Raw genomic sequence first — 14764 nt, forward strand, 5'->3', positions numbered from 1 at the left:
TAGGATTATCCAACACAGATTAGAATCTTGCACGAGAAAAGAGATGCCAGATGTTCAAGCTAGCTTTAGAAAAATTCAAAAAAACGCAAGACATTATCACTGATACATGCTGGATAATTTAGAAAGCTAAAGAATGCCCAAAAGAAATCACTGCTTCATTGATTATAGAAACGCCTTCAATTATACAGTCATATTAAGCTAGGGAATCTATCTAGAAAAATAAGAATACTAGAACCTCTCATTCTTCTATGCAACACCTATATATAAAACTCAGAAAGCTACAGTATGGAGAGACCAAGGCAGAACAGAGTGGCTTCAAGTTGGCCACTGAGTGTGAGAAGGCTGTATACTTTCCCCTTATTTATTCAGTTTATATGCTGAATATATTGTATATTAAGAAAAGATGAATTAAAAAAAAGATGAGGGTGGTTTTAAAATTGGAGGAAGAAAATTGAATAACCTGAGCTATGCTGATGACACCGTTGTGGCGCAGTGGTTAGAATGCAGTATTGCAGACTAATTCTGCTATCTGCCAGCAGTTTGGCAGTTCGATTCTCACTGGTTCAAGGTTGTCTCAGCCTTCCATCCTTCTGAGGTTGGTAAAATGAGGATCTGTACTGTGAAGCAGTATATAAGTCTAAGTGCTATTGCTGTTGCTAGTGTGATAGCTGACAGTACAAAGCATCTGCAAGCTCTGGTAATAAAAATAAAAAGCGCACTGAAAAAAATGGGCTAAAATTATATATAAAGAAGACAAAACTAATAACAGCAGATACAACAATCAGCCATAGACTAGCACTTAGTAGAGCAGTTATGAAGGCCCTAGGAATATATTCAGGTGTTGTGATGTGTGTGTACCTACAAAGATCAGAATAATGCAAGTAATGGCATTCTATGTGACACCCTATGGGAGCGTAAATTGGACTTTGAAAAAGCAGGTTAGGAAGACATTTTTTAACCTCTGTGTTGGAAAAGACTCCTGGGAATAACTTAGTCAACCAAGAAAACAAAGAAATGACTCATTGAACAATCAACCTTGAGTTTTCGCTCACGGCACAAATAACCAGGTTCAAATTATCTACATAGTAAGAATTGACACCAGCTGGATGGCACATTATCAAACAATTTGGTATCCTCAAGAATTTTGGATCTCCTACAATTCCTTGTGGTCCCCAGGTTACCTATTATTCATTTAGAACAGTGGTTCTCAACCTGTGGGTCGGGACCCCATTTGGGGTCGAATGACCATTTCACGGGGGTCGCCAAACAAGGCTGTCTGCCATTTTTCCCCCCTTTTCTTTGGCCACGCCCCTGGCACCGGGTGATGTATAAGTGGTTGGGGGTCACCACAACATGGGGAACTGTATGGAGTCGCGGCATTAGAAAGGTTGAGAACCACTGATTTAGAACCTCTAGCCACATTGAATAATATATAGGATATGGTGAATCCTCCTAAGTAAAAGCAAAACAATTTTTGCTGTTATTATGATCAGCTGAAATATATATCATAGTGTAAAATTAACACAGCTGTATATGTATATGTAAAACACAGCTGTCATGCAAAATAAATATTCTGTAACGAACGTTCAGCTGTTTCAGTAGCATTTTTTACTGCAAGTGGTATGATAGTTTCATCTTGTCAAAAGCAAAAAATATGTGTTGTAGATTTAGAAATAGCGGATTATAGTATAAAGAAAAGTTGATATGAACATAACAGAAAATACTTTGTTAATGTGACAGCATCTGTTTCTGTTTGTACTTTAAGATGAAGTCACAAATTTAAGCAAAATCCAGACAGGTAGAACAAGCATTAATTTTCATCGGAATTCCCAGAGCAGAGAAAAGCATATTAAGATGACAGCAACTCCTGAAAAAGCAAGCAATTGTGCCACTGAGCTTTCCAGACAGTTTGTGAAGCGGTGGATGAATAAGCTTGGTGATCATGTCTCCACAGCTTTGCAAATATTCAGAAGCAATGTTATAGAAGGGGGGATTTGCACAATTTATCCTAAAGTAATAACAGAAAACAAAGCCATTAGTATTCTGAAGCATGTAGGATTCTTTAGTTCAAATGTAGCATCCATGTCCAGCAAGTCACAAAGAAATGTTTGTTCATTGTGATTTTTCTGAGATATGTTTTTGCTAGCAGTGCTTACATTTTATTCCGTCTTGAAGCCCGTCGTTTCCCTGTATATGCAAAAATAGCAAGAGCTAAGAAGATAATTCCAGCTGGCATGTCAATCCTATAACAAGTACAATAAATTACTTAGCAGAGTGAATGCTTTGTTCCTTTTTATGGTCATGTTCTATATTTGTATGTGAAGTGGAAATGGTCACATGAGAAAACCGTCATCTGATACTACAGTTTACATATACTAGCTGGCTAGTAGCTACTGCCTGCAAAATTACTCTTCAGAAAGCTGCGATTTAAACTTTTTTTACTTATTTGGAATTTATTTCAAATGCTTCAATGTTAAAACCAAATGTAAATTATGCTTTAAGTAAACAAGAAGTGTAAAGTTATTTAAAAACATTTTGGAAGGAGAATAAACTAAAACTAAAGTAATTATGTATAAAGAATTCCTACTAAAATAGTTTCCCTCACTTTATGTGATTTCTGTTTATGCGATTTTCTGTTATGCAATTGATCATTTCCATTAAAGAAATCACCATGCAGGAAAAATAGCCCTATTATGTGATTTATGGCAGTATAGTCCATTTGTTATTGAGAGCCAATTTGGTGTAGTGTTTAAGGCATCGGGCTAGAAACCAGGAGACAGTGAATTCTATTTCCATCATAGGCACAAAGTCAACTGGGTGATCTTGAGCCAGTTACTCTCTTGCAGCCACAGGAAAGAGGCAATGGCAAACTTCTTCTGAAATCTTGCCAAGAAAATAACTGCAGAGATTAATCCAGGCAGTCACCAGGAGTCAAAACTGACCTGAAAACACAAAATAAAAAAGTTAATTTGCACCAATGGTCTAGAAACATATCAAGACTTCCCAAAACTGCCTGTATTTTCCTAGCCAACTCCTTTTCTATCTTCCCTTATGCATTTATTATTGGGTTGTACTGTTGTTCTAGTAGCGCATGTTTAGTTCCATAGTAATAGCAATAGTAATAGCATTTAGACTTATATACCACTTCACAGTGCTTTTACAGCCCTCTAAACAGTTTGCAGAGTCAGCGTATTGCCCCCAACAATCTGGATCCTCATTTTACCAACCTCGGAAGGATGGAAGGCTGAGTCAACCTTGCGTAAGAATTGAACTGCTGGAAGTTGGCAGAACTAGCCTGCAATACTGCATTCTAACCACTGCGCTACCACAGTTCTTCATACCAACTATACTATGGGATCAAAACAGCTGTCAATATATTGCCAAACATTCCTATTCAAAAGGACCTCTCCAGCACTAGAAACAAAGAAGAAAATATTAATTCTGCTGAAGTTGGTTGAGGATCTTCACCCAGGGATAAGCTTTTAAACCTGAGTGAATCTGCTCTGCACAAAAATTGAAGAATGCTAATAAAATTTCATAGTTCCACCTTTCACTGCCATGAGAACCATGCGCATTAGAAAAACTACTTTGCAAAAGATTGAGAAAATGGTTTCATTGTACATAAAATATGAGACAAGGGGGAAAAAGTGTTTGTGTAATGTGCTTAAAATAAGGCTCTGAAAATTGTATCAAGATAGATAGATACAGAATTAACGATCCAGAAATGTGAGATCTATCTATGTAATTTATGATAATTCCTATTAAACATATTACAGCTAGGTTATTTTTTTACTCTAGAGTTTTTTGCAATTTCCTGTACGGGTCTAGATAATTTTTTATAGCTTTGGCAATGAGATAATTTTTGAATCATAGACATTTAATATTACTTAAAATGACTGTCTTTCCTTATTAAATATGCATAATTATTTTCCTAAAAAGGATAAATTTTTACAAGCCATAATACTAATGCTCAACATTGGGTTTTCTGGGTCTTTGATGTCTTCTGGACTACTCTTAATACCAGGCAACCTTGGCTCTTTTATGACTCGTGGACCTCAACATGGCTGGCTCAGGAATTCTGGGAGTTGAAGTCCACGAGTCATAACAGAGCCAAGGTTGCCTACCCCTATCATTCTGCTATCAGGGCAGAATGTTAGAAAAGAAATATTTATGAATCCTCTTGGTAAAATGAGCAGGAAGGCTTCCAGATATATAACGACTGAAACACATTTTACCTCACAAGACAATTCTTCCTGTAAGAAACAAATTTTGAGAAGATCTCAGTTTCAATAATGACAAGAAAACTGGTTTGTGAATGCATGCGTGATTTCTTCATTTTATTGCTACTGCAGAGTGAAGTTGCCATTCTTCTAAAACCAATATCGGGAAAAATTCAGGAAATTCAGATGTTCAGAGAGAGAAATCGTGGAAGCAATATGTTTAATCATCTGTCTGCTGTCAGTGAAAGTATTCCAGCTCTTGGATGGATAACAATAGTAAGTTCTGAATTTTAGAAGTGGACAAAACCAATTTTCTCACCCTTATCTATCATGCAACCTTGGACTGGTTTGATTCTTGTTTCGGACCTCATTGCTTGCAGGTGGTACTATCATATCACCACCTCACTTTTAAAGGTTTCCTCCCCATCCTCAGTCACAGCAGCCCACTTTGTTGAATGTGGCTTCATCCCTCAACATGTGGGGTTGAGGGGTGGAAACATTTAGCTAAGCAGGGTTGGATCTGTTTACTACACAGCTGGGAGATCACCAGGGCTGTAGTCTAAACTGTGAAGCCATGAAAGCATTCCTAAACAAGGCAGTGGCAAATATTTCATATTGCTTCCATATAGCTGCCAAGGAAACTGCAAGCATAGTCCTGAATAGTCACCAGGTATCATGAAATGGCCTTAATTTTCTTAGAGAACAAGGTCAGCAGAATAGACTTCTACAAACCTTACTTATCTATGTTGCTTTGAAATAACGATTGCTTAAAATAGGAAGGAGGTTGTTGCCCCATGATTACATTTACTTTTTCTTTCTCAAAAATGATTCCTGTGGTTTTATACAATGCTCCTGTGTTCTCTTTTAGTCTGCTAAGCCAGGACCTTATGTAAAGGAGATGAATGATGCTGCTACATTTTATACTAATAGGGTGTTAAAAAACTACAAGCATAGGTAAGTTAATACTCCCCAACACCACCTTCATCACACAATTTAACTACTTTACTTGGCTGGTATATCTGAGGTGATTACAAATTACCGTCAGTGGCAATTCTCTCCTTGACTTGAAGGTCAGAAGGGATCCTAAAGAACATGAACAGATAGCTTTTATTATGTTACAGTGATTTGCGTCACGTTGATTGGGTGAAATCATTCCTGAATATTTGGACAGAACTTCAAGCATATATAAAAGAATACCATACTACCGGGCTCATCTGGAGTAAAACTGTGAGTGTTTTATTTCTTACCTTCCACTATGAAAAAAGAGAATATGTTATTGTAACATATTGTATAGTAGTGTTCCCAAATAAGTATTGGAGGGGGGTGAAAATTATTCTTGAACTAAGAGGAAAAAAAATGTCATTTTGGTTCCCAGCAATGGTATATTTCCAGGACAAAGAACTTTATGAAATAAAAGAGTTAGGAGAAGGTTTTAAATATTCCATCTCTTAGCATCTTTGATTCCATAATTGATTGTTCTCAAGAAAATTAGGAAAATTATATACAGGTAGTCCTCAGGTTATGATGGCAGTGGGACCAGGAATCCTGTTACTTAAGTTGCCGTTATAACCTGCAACTTCATGTGACCACATCACTTAGCGAAGGCAGTTACGTCAGTCCTGCTTGCCATTGTTAAACAAAGAACAGGCTAAAACATATGAAGAACAGTTGCAAGAACTGAAAAGAAGGACCAGGGGTGATATGATAGCAGTTTTCTACTATTTGAAGGGCTGTCACAGAGAGGCGGATGACAACCTATTTTCCAAAGCACCCAAAGGCCAGACAAGGAACAAGGGTGGAAACTGATCAAGGGGAGATTCAACGTAGAAATAAGGAGAAATTTTCTGACCGTGAGAACAATCAACCAATGGAACAGCTTGCCTTCAGAAGTTGTGGGTGCTCCCTCACTGGAGGCTTTCAAGAAGAGGCTGAACAGCCACTTGTCAGAAATGGAATAGGGTCCCTGCTTAAGCAGGGAGTTGAACTAAATGACTTACAAGGTCCCTTCCAATTCTGTATTCTGATCACATCTGACTTCCTGCAAGCTTCCTTATTGACTTTGCTCTCCAGCAGGGATCATTAGAAATTGCAGTCATGTGACTGTGGCTCACTCTAATGTCATAATTGTGAGCTGGGTACCAAACACCTTGATCACAATCATGTGACTGTGGGCAGGCTGCAGTGACCAGAACTCAGAGGAACCATTGTAAGTGTCCTAGTTCAGCACTGTTGTAACTTTGAGCAGTTGCTGAATGACTGGTTGTAGCCCAAAGACTATCTGTACACTTGAATCTACATTTTAAACATTTAGTGACCACAAAGATACATATGTCCCAACCAACCCAACAATATTGATTGATACTTTTTTCAATTGGTTCATGCATTCTTTTGAAATTTTACCTAATTTGGTTTTTAAAATTACTTAATTCGCCTTTTCTATGTATTTTAATGCACAGAGTTCCGCTTACGGCTTCTCTAAAATCGTAATTCTCCAGACATGTTACAGGTTCTGAAGACTTGACCTTGCCTTAAAGCTAGCAATTCATTAGATTAAATCTGAGCAGATGTTTTAACAATATATCTTTATAAACAGCTTAAAAAAACTATTTAGCACAAATGTTTACAATATCTGTCTCCTAGGTTTATGTCAGCTGCCTCCTTGGGGGACAGCTGTTCTCTTTTGTTATTGTCCATTATTTCAAATGGTTAGGCAATGTATGACAATACATTGTGCCAACTAATATATGACAATACTTGTGCCAAAATATTTATTGGAAGTTGCTACATATCATTTTCACATTAACTGTCAGGGAAACAGTTATGTCAAATGGATGAATATCAGATGTTAAATGGAAGTTATAGTAATAATCTAATCTTAGTGTTTCATGAATGACAGCAGGAACTAAAAAGCTGGTGTCTGGGATTCACTTGGAACTTGTAAATGGAGAAGATAAAGAGTGTGGGACTTCTTAATTTTGTTCTTCTCCCACTAAAGATCATGTTTAAAAACTAGGGCAGAAGTACAATTTGCAGATAACTGATTAATAACCCTCATACAATGACTGAATGGCTATGCTATTATGCTATAATGAGGGATGTTTGGTTTTGGCTAAGCCATTGCATTTTTAATTACATCTTCCAGCTTTAGCATGTTTCACAGATGGTTGTTGATATGTAATGGTAACAATTTTTCAAGCAGAGGTTGTGAACAATGAGGTGTTGTCAATTTTCATACATAGCCCATAACATAATAGCCAATTTCATTGGGTCATTAATACTAAACTGGCAATTGTGCTATTTTGCTTAACATGTATTCTAGACAAGATGGGAGGCACATAGGCCAATTAAACAAACAAATAACCATAAAGGTCACTAGGTAATTTGTTATGCCTTTTGCAATAAGCCATGACTTCCTTTGATTTGTGGTTTTTGAACAAGACAGAGTGGCCTGATACATATATAATGCAAAACCATAATCTATGCTTAATAAATCTCATGGCTGAGTTCATGTATTGTTTTTAGTCAAAACCTTCCAATGTTATTGCTTAGCACAGCCCTTGAGGAGTGTGGTGGCACATGTGGTTAGAACGCTGGATTGACAAACAGCAAGCTCGAGTTATAGACCCGAGGGCTGTTGTGTAACGGGGCGAGTTCCTGTCAATTGTTCCAGCTCTTGCCCACTTTCTATTTTGAAAACGTGCAAACGTGAGTAGATAAATAGGTACCACTTCAGTGGGCACAATAGGGACATGAAAGAAGCCCCCAACCAGGCGCCCCTGGGGCAATGGCCAGGTCACCGGCTAATACTTTCAACCCGGAAGCGCCTTGGTGCTTGAATGTGAAGCACAACATTTTTGGTTCTCATGGAGCTTCCTCTGATCAGGCTAGAGATGAAAATTGATAGCAATTTCCTATCCTTTTGAGGTGGGAAACATGAAAATGACATTATAACTTCTAAAATAGGCCGATCAGAATCCAAAAATAAAGAAATACACAAAATGTTTGAGCCTTTGTGAACTATGCGAATCTTGCCTACCCCACAGTATTTTTACAAACCCTAACCCTTTCTTGGGCAGATATTTGTATGTATTTCTTAAGAATATTAGTTGTGCCTGCCTTAAACCAGATTAATTTGTAGGTGTTTATTCCAAGATTCCTAAGTTTGTCTTTAATGTACTTGTTCATGAATATATATCTTCTCAACTAGTATATGACACCATCTGAAAAAAGGCAATGTTTACGTTTTAACTGAACATCCATTTCCCAAAGCAACTAGTTACTAAAATTCTGAAAGAATAAAATTGCATTCTGTCGGTAAAAAAGGCTCTAATCCTTTTATATGCTTCATATAATTACAGAGTCATATATTGTTTTGTTCATACAAAACAATATATTGTGTGTGCATTATGTGTGTGTGTGTGTGTGTGTGTGTGTGTGTGTGTGTGTGTGTGTCTTTGGATAGTCGGGTTTTCTCCCGCGTAAAATTGGAAGTGTCTTGGCGACGTTTCAGCGAAGTCTCATTCGTCATCTTCAGGCTGGTGTTTTCGGCTTCGTGCTTCTAGGAGCAATGTGTGATCGTAGCTGTTTCTTCCTTTTAACTGCCAGTGGGGGTACACACACACACACACACACACACACACACACACACACACATAAAAAAGAAAATGTGAAGCTCAGAAGATCATTTAACAACCTACTAGAGCAGGTGGACTGTGGCACAGAGACATAGATCTTTTGTTAAGGTGTATCTTCTGTAAATGTATACTAGTGTTGTCTTTATAAAGCACAAATTTTACACCACCTGTTTTCAAGCATCCTTGCTGCAATAGAAGCCGAGTTACAAGGTGAAATAGCCGATGAGTAAAGGTAGTCCTCAAGTTGCAACCACAATTGAGCCCAAAATTTCTGTTTTAAGTGAGACATTTGTTAAGTGAATTTTGCCCCATTTTACGGCCGTTCTTACCACAGTTGTTAAGTGAATCACTAGTTGTTAAGTTAGTGACATGGTTATGAGGTGAATCTGGCTTCCCCATTGACTTTGCTTGTCAGAAAGTCACAAACAGGGATCACGTGATCCCCTGGACACTGCAACTATCATAAATATGAATCAACTGCCAGGCATTTGATTGTATGATCCTGGGGATGCTGCAACAGTTGTAAGTGTGAAAAATGGTCATAAGTCAACTTTTTTCAGTGCTGCTGTAACTTTGAACAGTCACTAAATGAACTGTTGTAAATCGAGGACTACCTATATGGCTTTTATAGAGAAATATCGCATCTTTTTCGTCGATTAGCTGGACTGTTCATGTGGCTATTTTTACAATATTGGACTAAAATTGCACTTTACAGAAACTTCATCTCTTTACTTTAAAAAAAAAAAATTAGGGTCCAGTAGCCTCAGCAGCATCAGGTTTGCCAGCTTTAGTGAACAAACAAGGGCTCCCTCCCCCGCCACCACCTCCACCGCCACCTCCGCCACCGGGACCTCCTCCTGCCATCGATACAGAATATGCAAAAGATGACGCAACTGCTGCTCGTTCGGCCTTATTTGCTCAGTTGAACCAGGGAGAAACAATTACCAAAGGTACGAAGCCCACCATAACTTAAGCCTCTCTTCAATCCATTCCTCCCAACATGTTCTTATAAAAGTGAAAAGCCCTCGCTTTTTATGGATGCAAACACCTTTATGCTAAAAATGCTTAACTTGGAAATCTGACACTGCAGACGCTTCTGATGAAGATATGGTGAGCTGAACATCCCTGAAGGAGTGGGGACGGCATTTATGATGGAGATGGGCAGCCAGATGCTGGATCATGGCCAGCGAAACCTTCCAGAGAAATTTGAGATTGTGAGATTGCCCATATGTACTCCAGACAGCTCCTTGTGAATAGACTTCAGGAACCCAAGTTTTAGTGGCTGGCTTATACGAGCAGCTGGGAATCAAGGGAATCCATCTAAGCCAGTGGTTCTCAACCTTTTTAATGCTGCGACCCCCAACCGGTCGTAAGTCGAGGACTACCTAACCGGTCAGAATGGGACTTTTGGCGGGCTCAGCAGGGCAGAGACAGCCTGGACAATTCCTATTGGTTTTTGAAAGCCAGTGGAATTAGACTCTATTCAAGAGAGTCTATTCTATTGGCTTTCAAAAGCCAATAGAATAAAAGGAAGTAGCACAGCTAAGGAAACGGGGAAAACATGGTGGACTGCATTGTTTGGCGACCCCCATGAAATGGTTGTTCGACCCCATATGGGGTCCCGACCCACAGGTTGAGAACCACTGATCTAAGCTCACAGTCTGATGTAGCCTGTGTGGACACAAAGCTCAACCAAACCTCGTTTCTTAATCACTTTTTGATTTATTTATTTTTTACTGCTTACCAGATATTAGAACTTTTGGAATAGTAATGTTTTATTGCATCCACTGAGTGAGTTTCCTTCTTGGTAAAAGAAGTTTTAAGTATGAGTTTAAGAAAAATGATTTTTTGGAATAAACAGCAAAAAGGTGTTTCGAGTATTGATTTTGGAAAGTTACAAACAGACTAAGGTTGCAGCTGGATTTGAAATGGACTTTGAAATTAATTATAAGAATCCTTCCCATGGGAAAATGCTTTTGTTTTGAATTCTTTTTAAAAAAAATGATAGGATGGAATTAGAAGGTTGAACACTAGAGGAAATAGAAGCAACTAAAGATTATAACTAAAGGATAAGAACAATTAAATTTGACTTACTGGAATAACATATTTTAACATTTTTTTAGCATTCGACATATTCTTGAACAAAGGACCAGAAACTAATGTTGAGGGTTATGCTTATTAAGCAAGGTGCATATGTGATTGCCTTATTTAACAACCACAATCCCTGCTCTCCATGTAGCAGTCATTAAGCAAATGTGTAGGTTGGTTTGTGGAGCACAAGTTGTTAGTGGAGCATGGAATGCCAAAATCAAAGTTCTAATCACCCCTTTGCTGTTTATTTCAAAAGAAAAAAAATTAAAATCCAAACTGTATTTGGTTTTGTACTGTATTTTATTTAATACAATTGTATTATGTTGTATTTTTTTAAAAAAAATCACTAAGGGTTGGAGGAAGCTCACTTGGTGTTTTCAAACTTGTTGAATCAAGTATACCTAATAGCAGAAAAGCAGTTAATAAACAATTTCTGAAAGGGATTAGAAAAAGAAGCATGTGAACTCAGTACCTTTAAAGGCACTGCTGCTCCCTTGTCTCCCAGAGTTTAAGACTGGGACTGCTGTCTCGCAACCTGCTCATAAAGAACAAGTGTTTGGGGCACTTGTGGGCAATCTCAAGTCTTTTCCTTGTCCAGAGAGGAATTATGAATAGCTGATCTACTCACTGATTCTTTATTCTGCCGGTTTTTTATTCTCCACTTTTAATTGAGCCTTCTCCAGTTCACCATTTTTCCCTTAGAAGTCTACATTCATGTTTTATTTCTGGGGCATATTGCAAGCCCATTTTGAATTTATTGTCCTATTTTAATTACTACAACCACATTTATGGTTGTTTGGACATGGGTTCAGTTGTACATCACATACTGCTTATACTTGGGATTTACTGAGATGTAAATGTCCATATTTGTGCTTGAGAAAAGTCAGATAAATAAAGAGTATTAATTGGGACCTGCCCAGAGTTGATTAAAAAATGGGCAGCTATATAATTTTAAATAAATAAATAAATAAATTGGCTATGATGTAGAGGACAGTCAGGTCAATAAGAGCACTAAAAAACAAATAGCTCAGGTTGGGACAAAGAAGCTATGGTCCTCCAATTGTTAGCATCTTCCAACAGCTTTGGGCAATAACATGAAGGGTGCTGGGAGATGAAAACATCTGGAGAGCCGGTCTCATGATTCTGGTTTAGACAGACATATGCTTTGCCTTCATATCAGCGAAACATATTGCTATCAGCTAGAAACTAATATTTAAAGGCTGAGAGTACCTCTTGCACCATGAATTATCCCAAGAGACTGTTGCTTAAGGTTACTCCTTACTTTCTGAGATACCTTAAGCTCTGCCATATTTTTAAATTTGATAATAAAATCAAATGAATTTTCTACAGATAGATGTATTCAAATATATGCTAATTTATCTCATACAGTACATGAATAATACTTTGCTTATCATATATTCACAAAGCAAAGCTTATAAGTAAAAAAAACTTTAAAAAATTATACTACTGCTTATGATTTTTTTGTAGGGCTTCGACATGTCTCTGATGACCAGAAGACCCATAAAAATCCCGGTTTGCGTGCTCAAGGAGTACCGATTCAATCTCCTACCAAAACCTGTAATTCTGAGTCTCCCAAAACACCTCCTCAAAAAAGTTACTCTCCTGTGTTAGAACTTGAAGGCAAGAAATGGAGAGTGGTAAGTTCAACTCACTTTTAGGTAACCTGGAAATTATCTTACAATTGATTGTAAGTGACTTGTCCATTGAATTGTTACCTAAGAATTGTGTGCTTGAATTTTTTGTAATAGGGTTAACAGTTTTATGTCCTAAGAATTTTAAATAAGCAACTGAAACATATTTTGGATTCAGCAGGTGGCAACATCTAACTAGCCTTGTCTGGGCTGAGAAGCTAAGCAGGGCTAGGACTGGTTAATACCCGGATGAGCAATCACCAAGAAATAGCAGGGCTGTAATTTAGATTGGGAAGTGTGCCAATCATATAGTAAATCTACTTTATATTTATTGTGAGACTTTGATTAAATTGTTACCTGGTAAGAAATAAGACATTTCCATATTTACACAGATTGCATTCTGGCTGAATGAAGAATGAGATGATTCCTTTTACATTTGCTAATAAAGGAAAAAACAATGAATAGTTACAACTCATTCTATTCTTCCTTATCAATCCTATGATAGTAATATTATAGTCATGTTCAGAGATTCTGGTCTTTTCTCTGACGAAGGCTGAGACCTTCATCAGCTTCCCTCAGGATAAGCCTACAGAATTGATCTCATCTGGTGGGAGAGAGAGCTCTGTAAATACTGGTACTCAAATCTTCTTGGCTTTTATGGGTTACCAAAACACAGGTGCGATGCTGTATTTCTCGACTACTGTAATTTCCAAATTCTCTTGAAGAACAGGGTCCTATTTCTTATCCTAAGAATTTTTTTAAAAAAAGGAGAAGAAAAGAATGATGCTGGATTTAGGAAATTCAGCCCAAAATTCAATGTTTGCTTGTAATCGTAAGGGAAAAAGTGATGACATTAACTTATTCTTGACTAAATTTCATTTCCAATATAAGTTGTTTCCTCACCTAAGGGCAAATGTTCAAGATAGAATGCTCACTAAAAAAAAATGACAAACACTATAATTTAGTTATTTTGCTCTCAAGGACTGCTAAGGGTTAAGGTTGGTCATTGGCCTATTTGAAAGTGATAGCAACCGTAGGGTGGAAACATATTACTGAACTGAGATTTTGCTGCCAAATTTTAACTGTGTCCTGGAAGTATTGTGAGATCTGTAGTATGTATGTTGCAGAGAGGATATGAAGCAAATAGGTAATTGATTCATTCTTCTATGCTCTATTTTACATACAGATAGATATTTAACTTGTATGATTTCCATTTTGAACCATATTTCTTTTTTAATACAGGTTATGTATTGCTGTTATTTTTTTTTTCATTTCACCTCTTTATATGTACAGTAACTCAAGGCAGTAAACATTCCTAATACTCCTGCCTCCTTTTTCCCCACAACAATCCTGTGTGGTGGGTTGGGCTGATAGAAAACATCTGGCCCAAAGTCACCCAGCGACTTTCATATCAATGGTGGGACTAGAATTCACAGTCTCCTGGTTTCTAGACCAGCACCCTAACGACTACCAAAATGTCTCAAACATAGTGTTATGTCCTAACAATATTTACTGCTAAATTGGGAAATAAATAAAACAATTGTAGAATGTAATTGCAAGTTATGTTTTCCCTTCTACCCCACCTGCCTTTAGTCTCTCTTTAAACAGTAAAGATTGAGAGGAAAATGCAAATACTACTTTCTCATTAGCGCTAACAGCTAATATAAGATCAATTAATTTTTTTTTTTAAATAATGCAGGAGTACCAGGTGGACAAGAATGACCTTTTAATTTCAGATGCTGAACTCAAGCAAGTAGCTTACATCTTCAAATGCAGTAAATCTACGTTACAGATAAAAGGAAAAGTTAATTCCATTACTATTGGTAAGTTCACTTCTAGGACAAGACTAAAGCTGAAATATTGTGCATATTTATCTTGAGCAAATCTTATGGTGCACAGCAGACCTTAATTCCAAATAAAGATGTTTAGGAATGCACTGTCCATTACAGTGTTCTGGGCAAGCATTTGTTTATTCTTCCAAATAAACAAGCATAGTGTAACACTGCTCAATTCTGCAAGGGGTTTATAGCTGAATGTAAGGTTTTAATATAGTTTTGTTGACATCTATAGGGATAACCATATAAATAAAGCTATTCACAGATATTTGCAAGAGATGGCAAATAAATGTCTTCTCATATGAAAAACAATATAACTGTATAAACTCTCT

The 14764-nt window shown here is 37.3% G+C and overlaps 1 protein-coding gene across 4 annotated transcripts in view; it reads left to right on the plus strand.

Annotated features, from left to right (window-relative positions):
• CAP2 (cyclase associated actin cytoskeleton regulatory protein 2) overlaps positions 1-14764 on the plus strand; it is a 35902-nt gene that overhangs the window by 15927 nt on the left and 5211 nt on the right. For all 4 annotated transcript variants that reach the window (XM_039348969.1, XM_039348962.1, XM_039348989.1 and 1 more), the window contains exons 5-10: positions 4353-4496; positions 5089-5174; positions 5342-5447; positions 9606-9804; positions 12434-12603; positions 14297-14420. In XM_039348969.1, the coding sequence (XP_039204903.1) occupies positions 4353-4496; positions 5089-5174; positions 5342-5447; positions 9606-9804; positions 12434-12603; positions 14297-14420 (829 nt within the window). The remainder of the gene's footprint in view (positions 1-4352; positions 4497-5088; positions 5175-5341; positions 5448-9605; positions 9805-12433; positions 12604-14296; positions 14421-14764) is intronic.

This window comes from Crotalus tigris, unplaced genomic scaffold, assembly GCF_016545835.1.
Source record: "Crotalus tigris isolate CLP2741 ecotype Arizona unplaced genomic scaffold, ASM1654583v1 scf7180000017564.2150845, whole genome shotgun sequence".
NCBI lineage: Eukaryota > Metazoa > Chordata > Lepidosauria > Squamata > Viperidae > Crotalus > Crotalus tigris.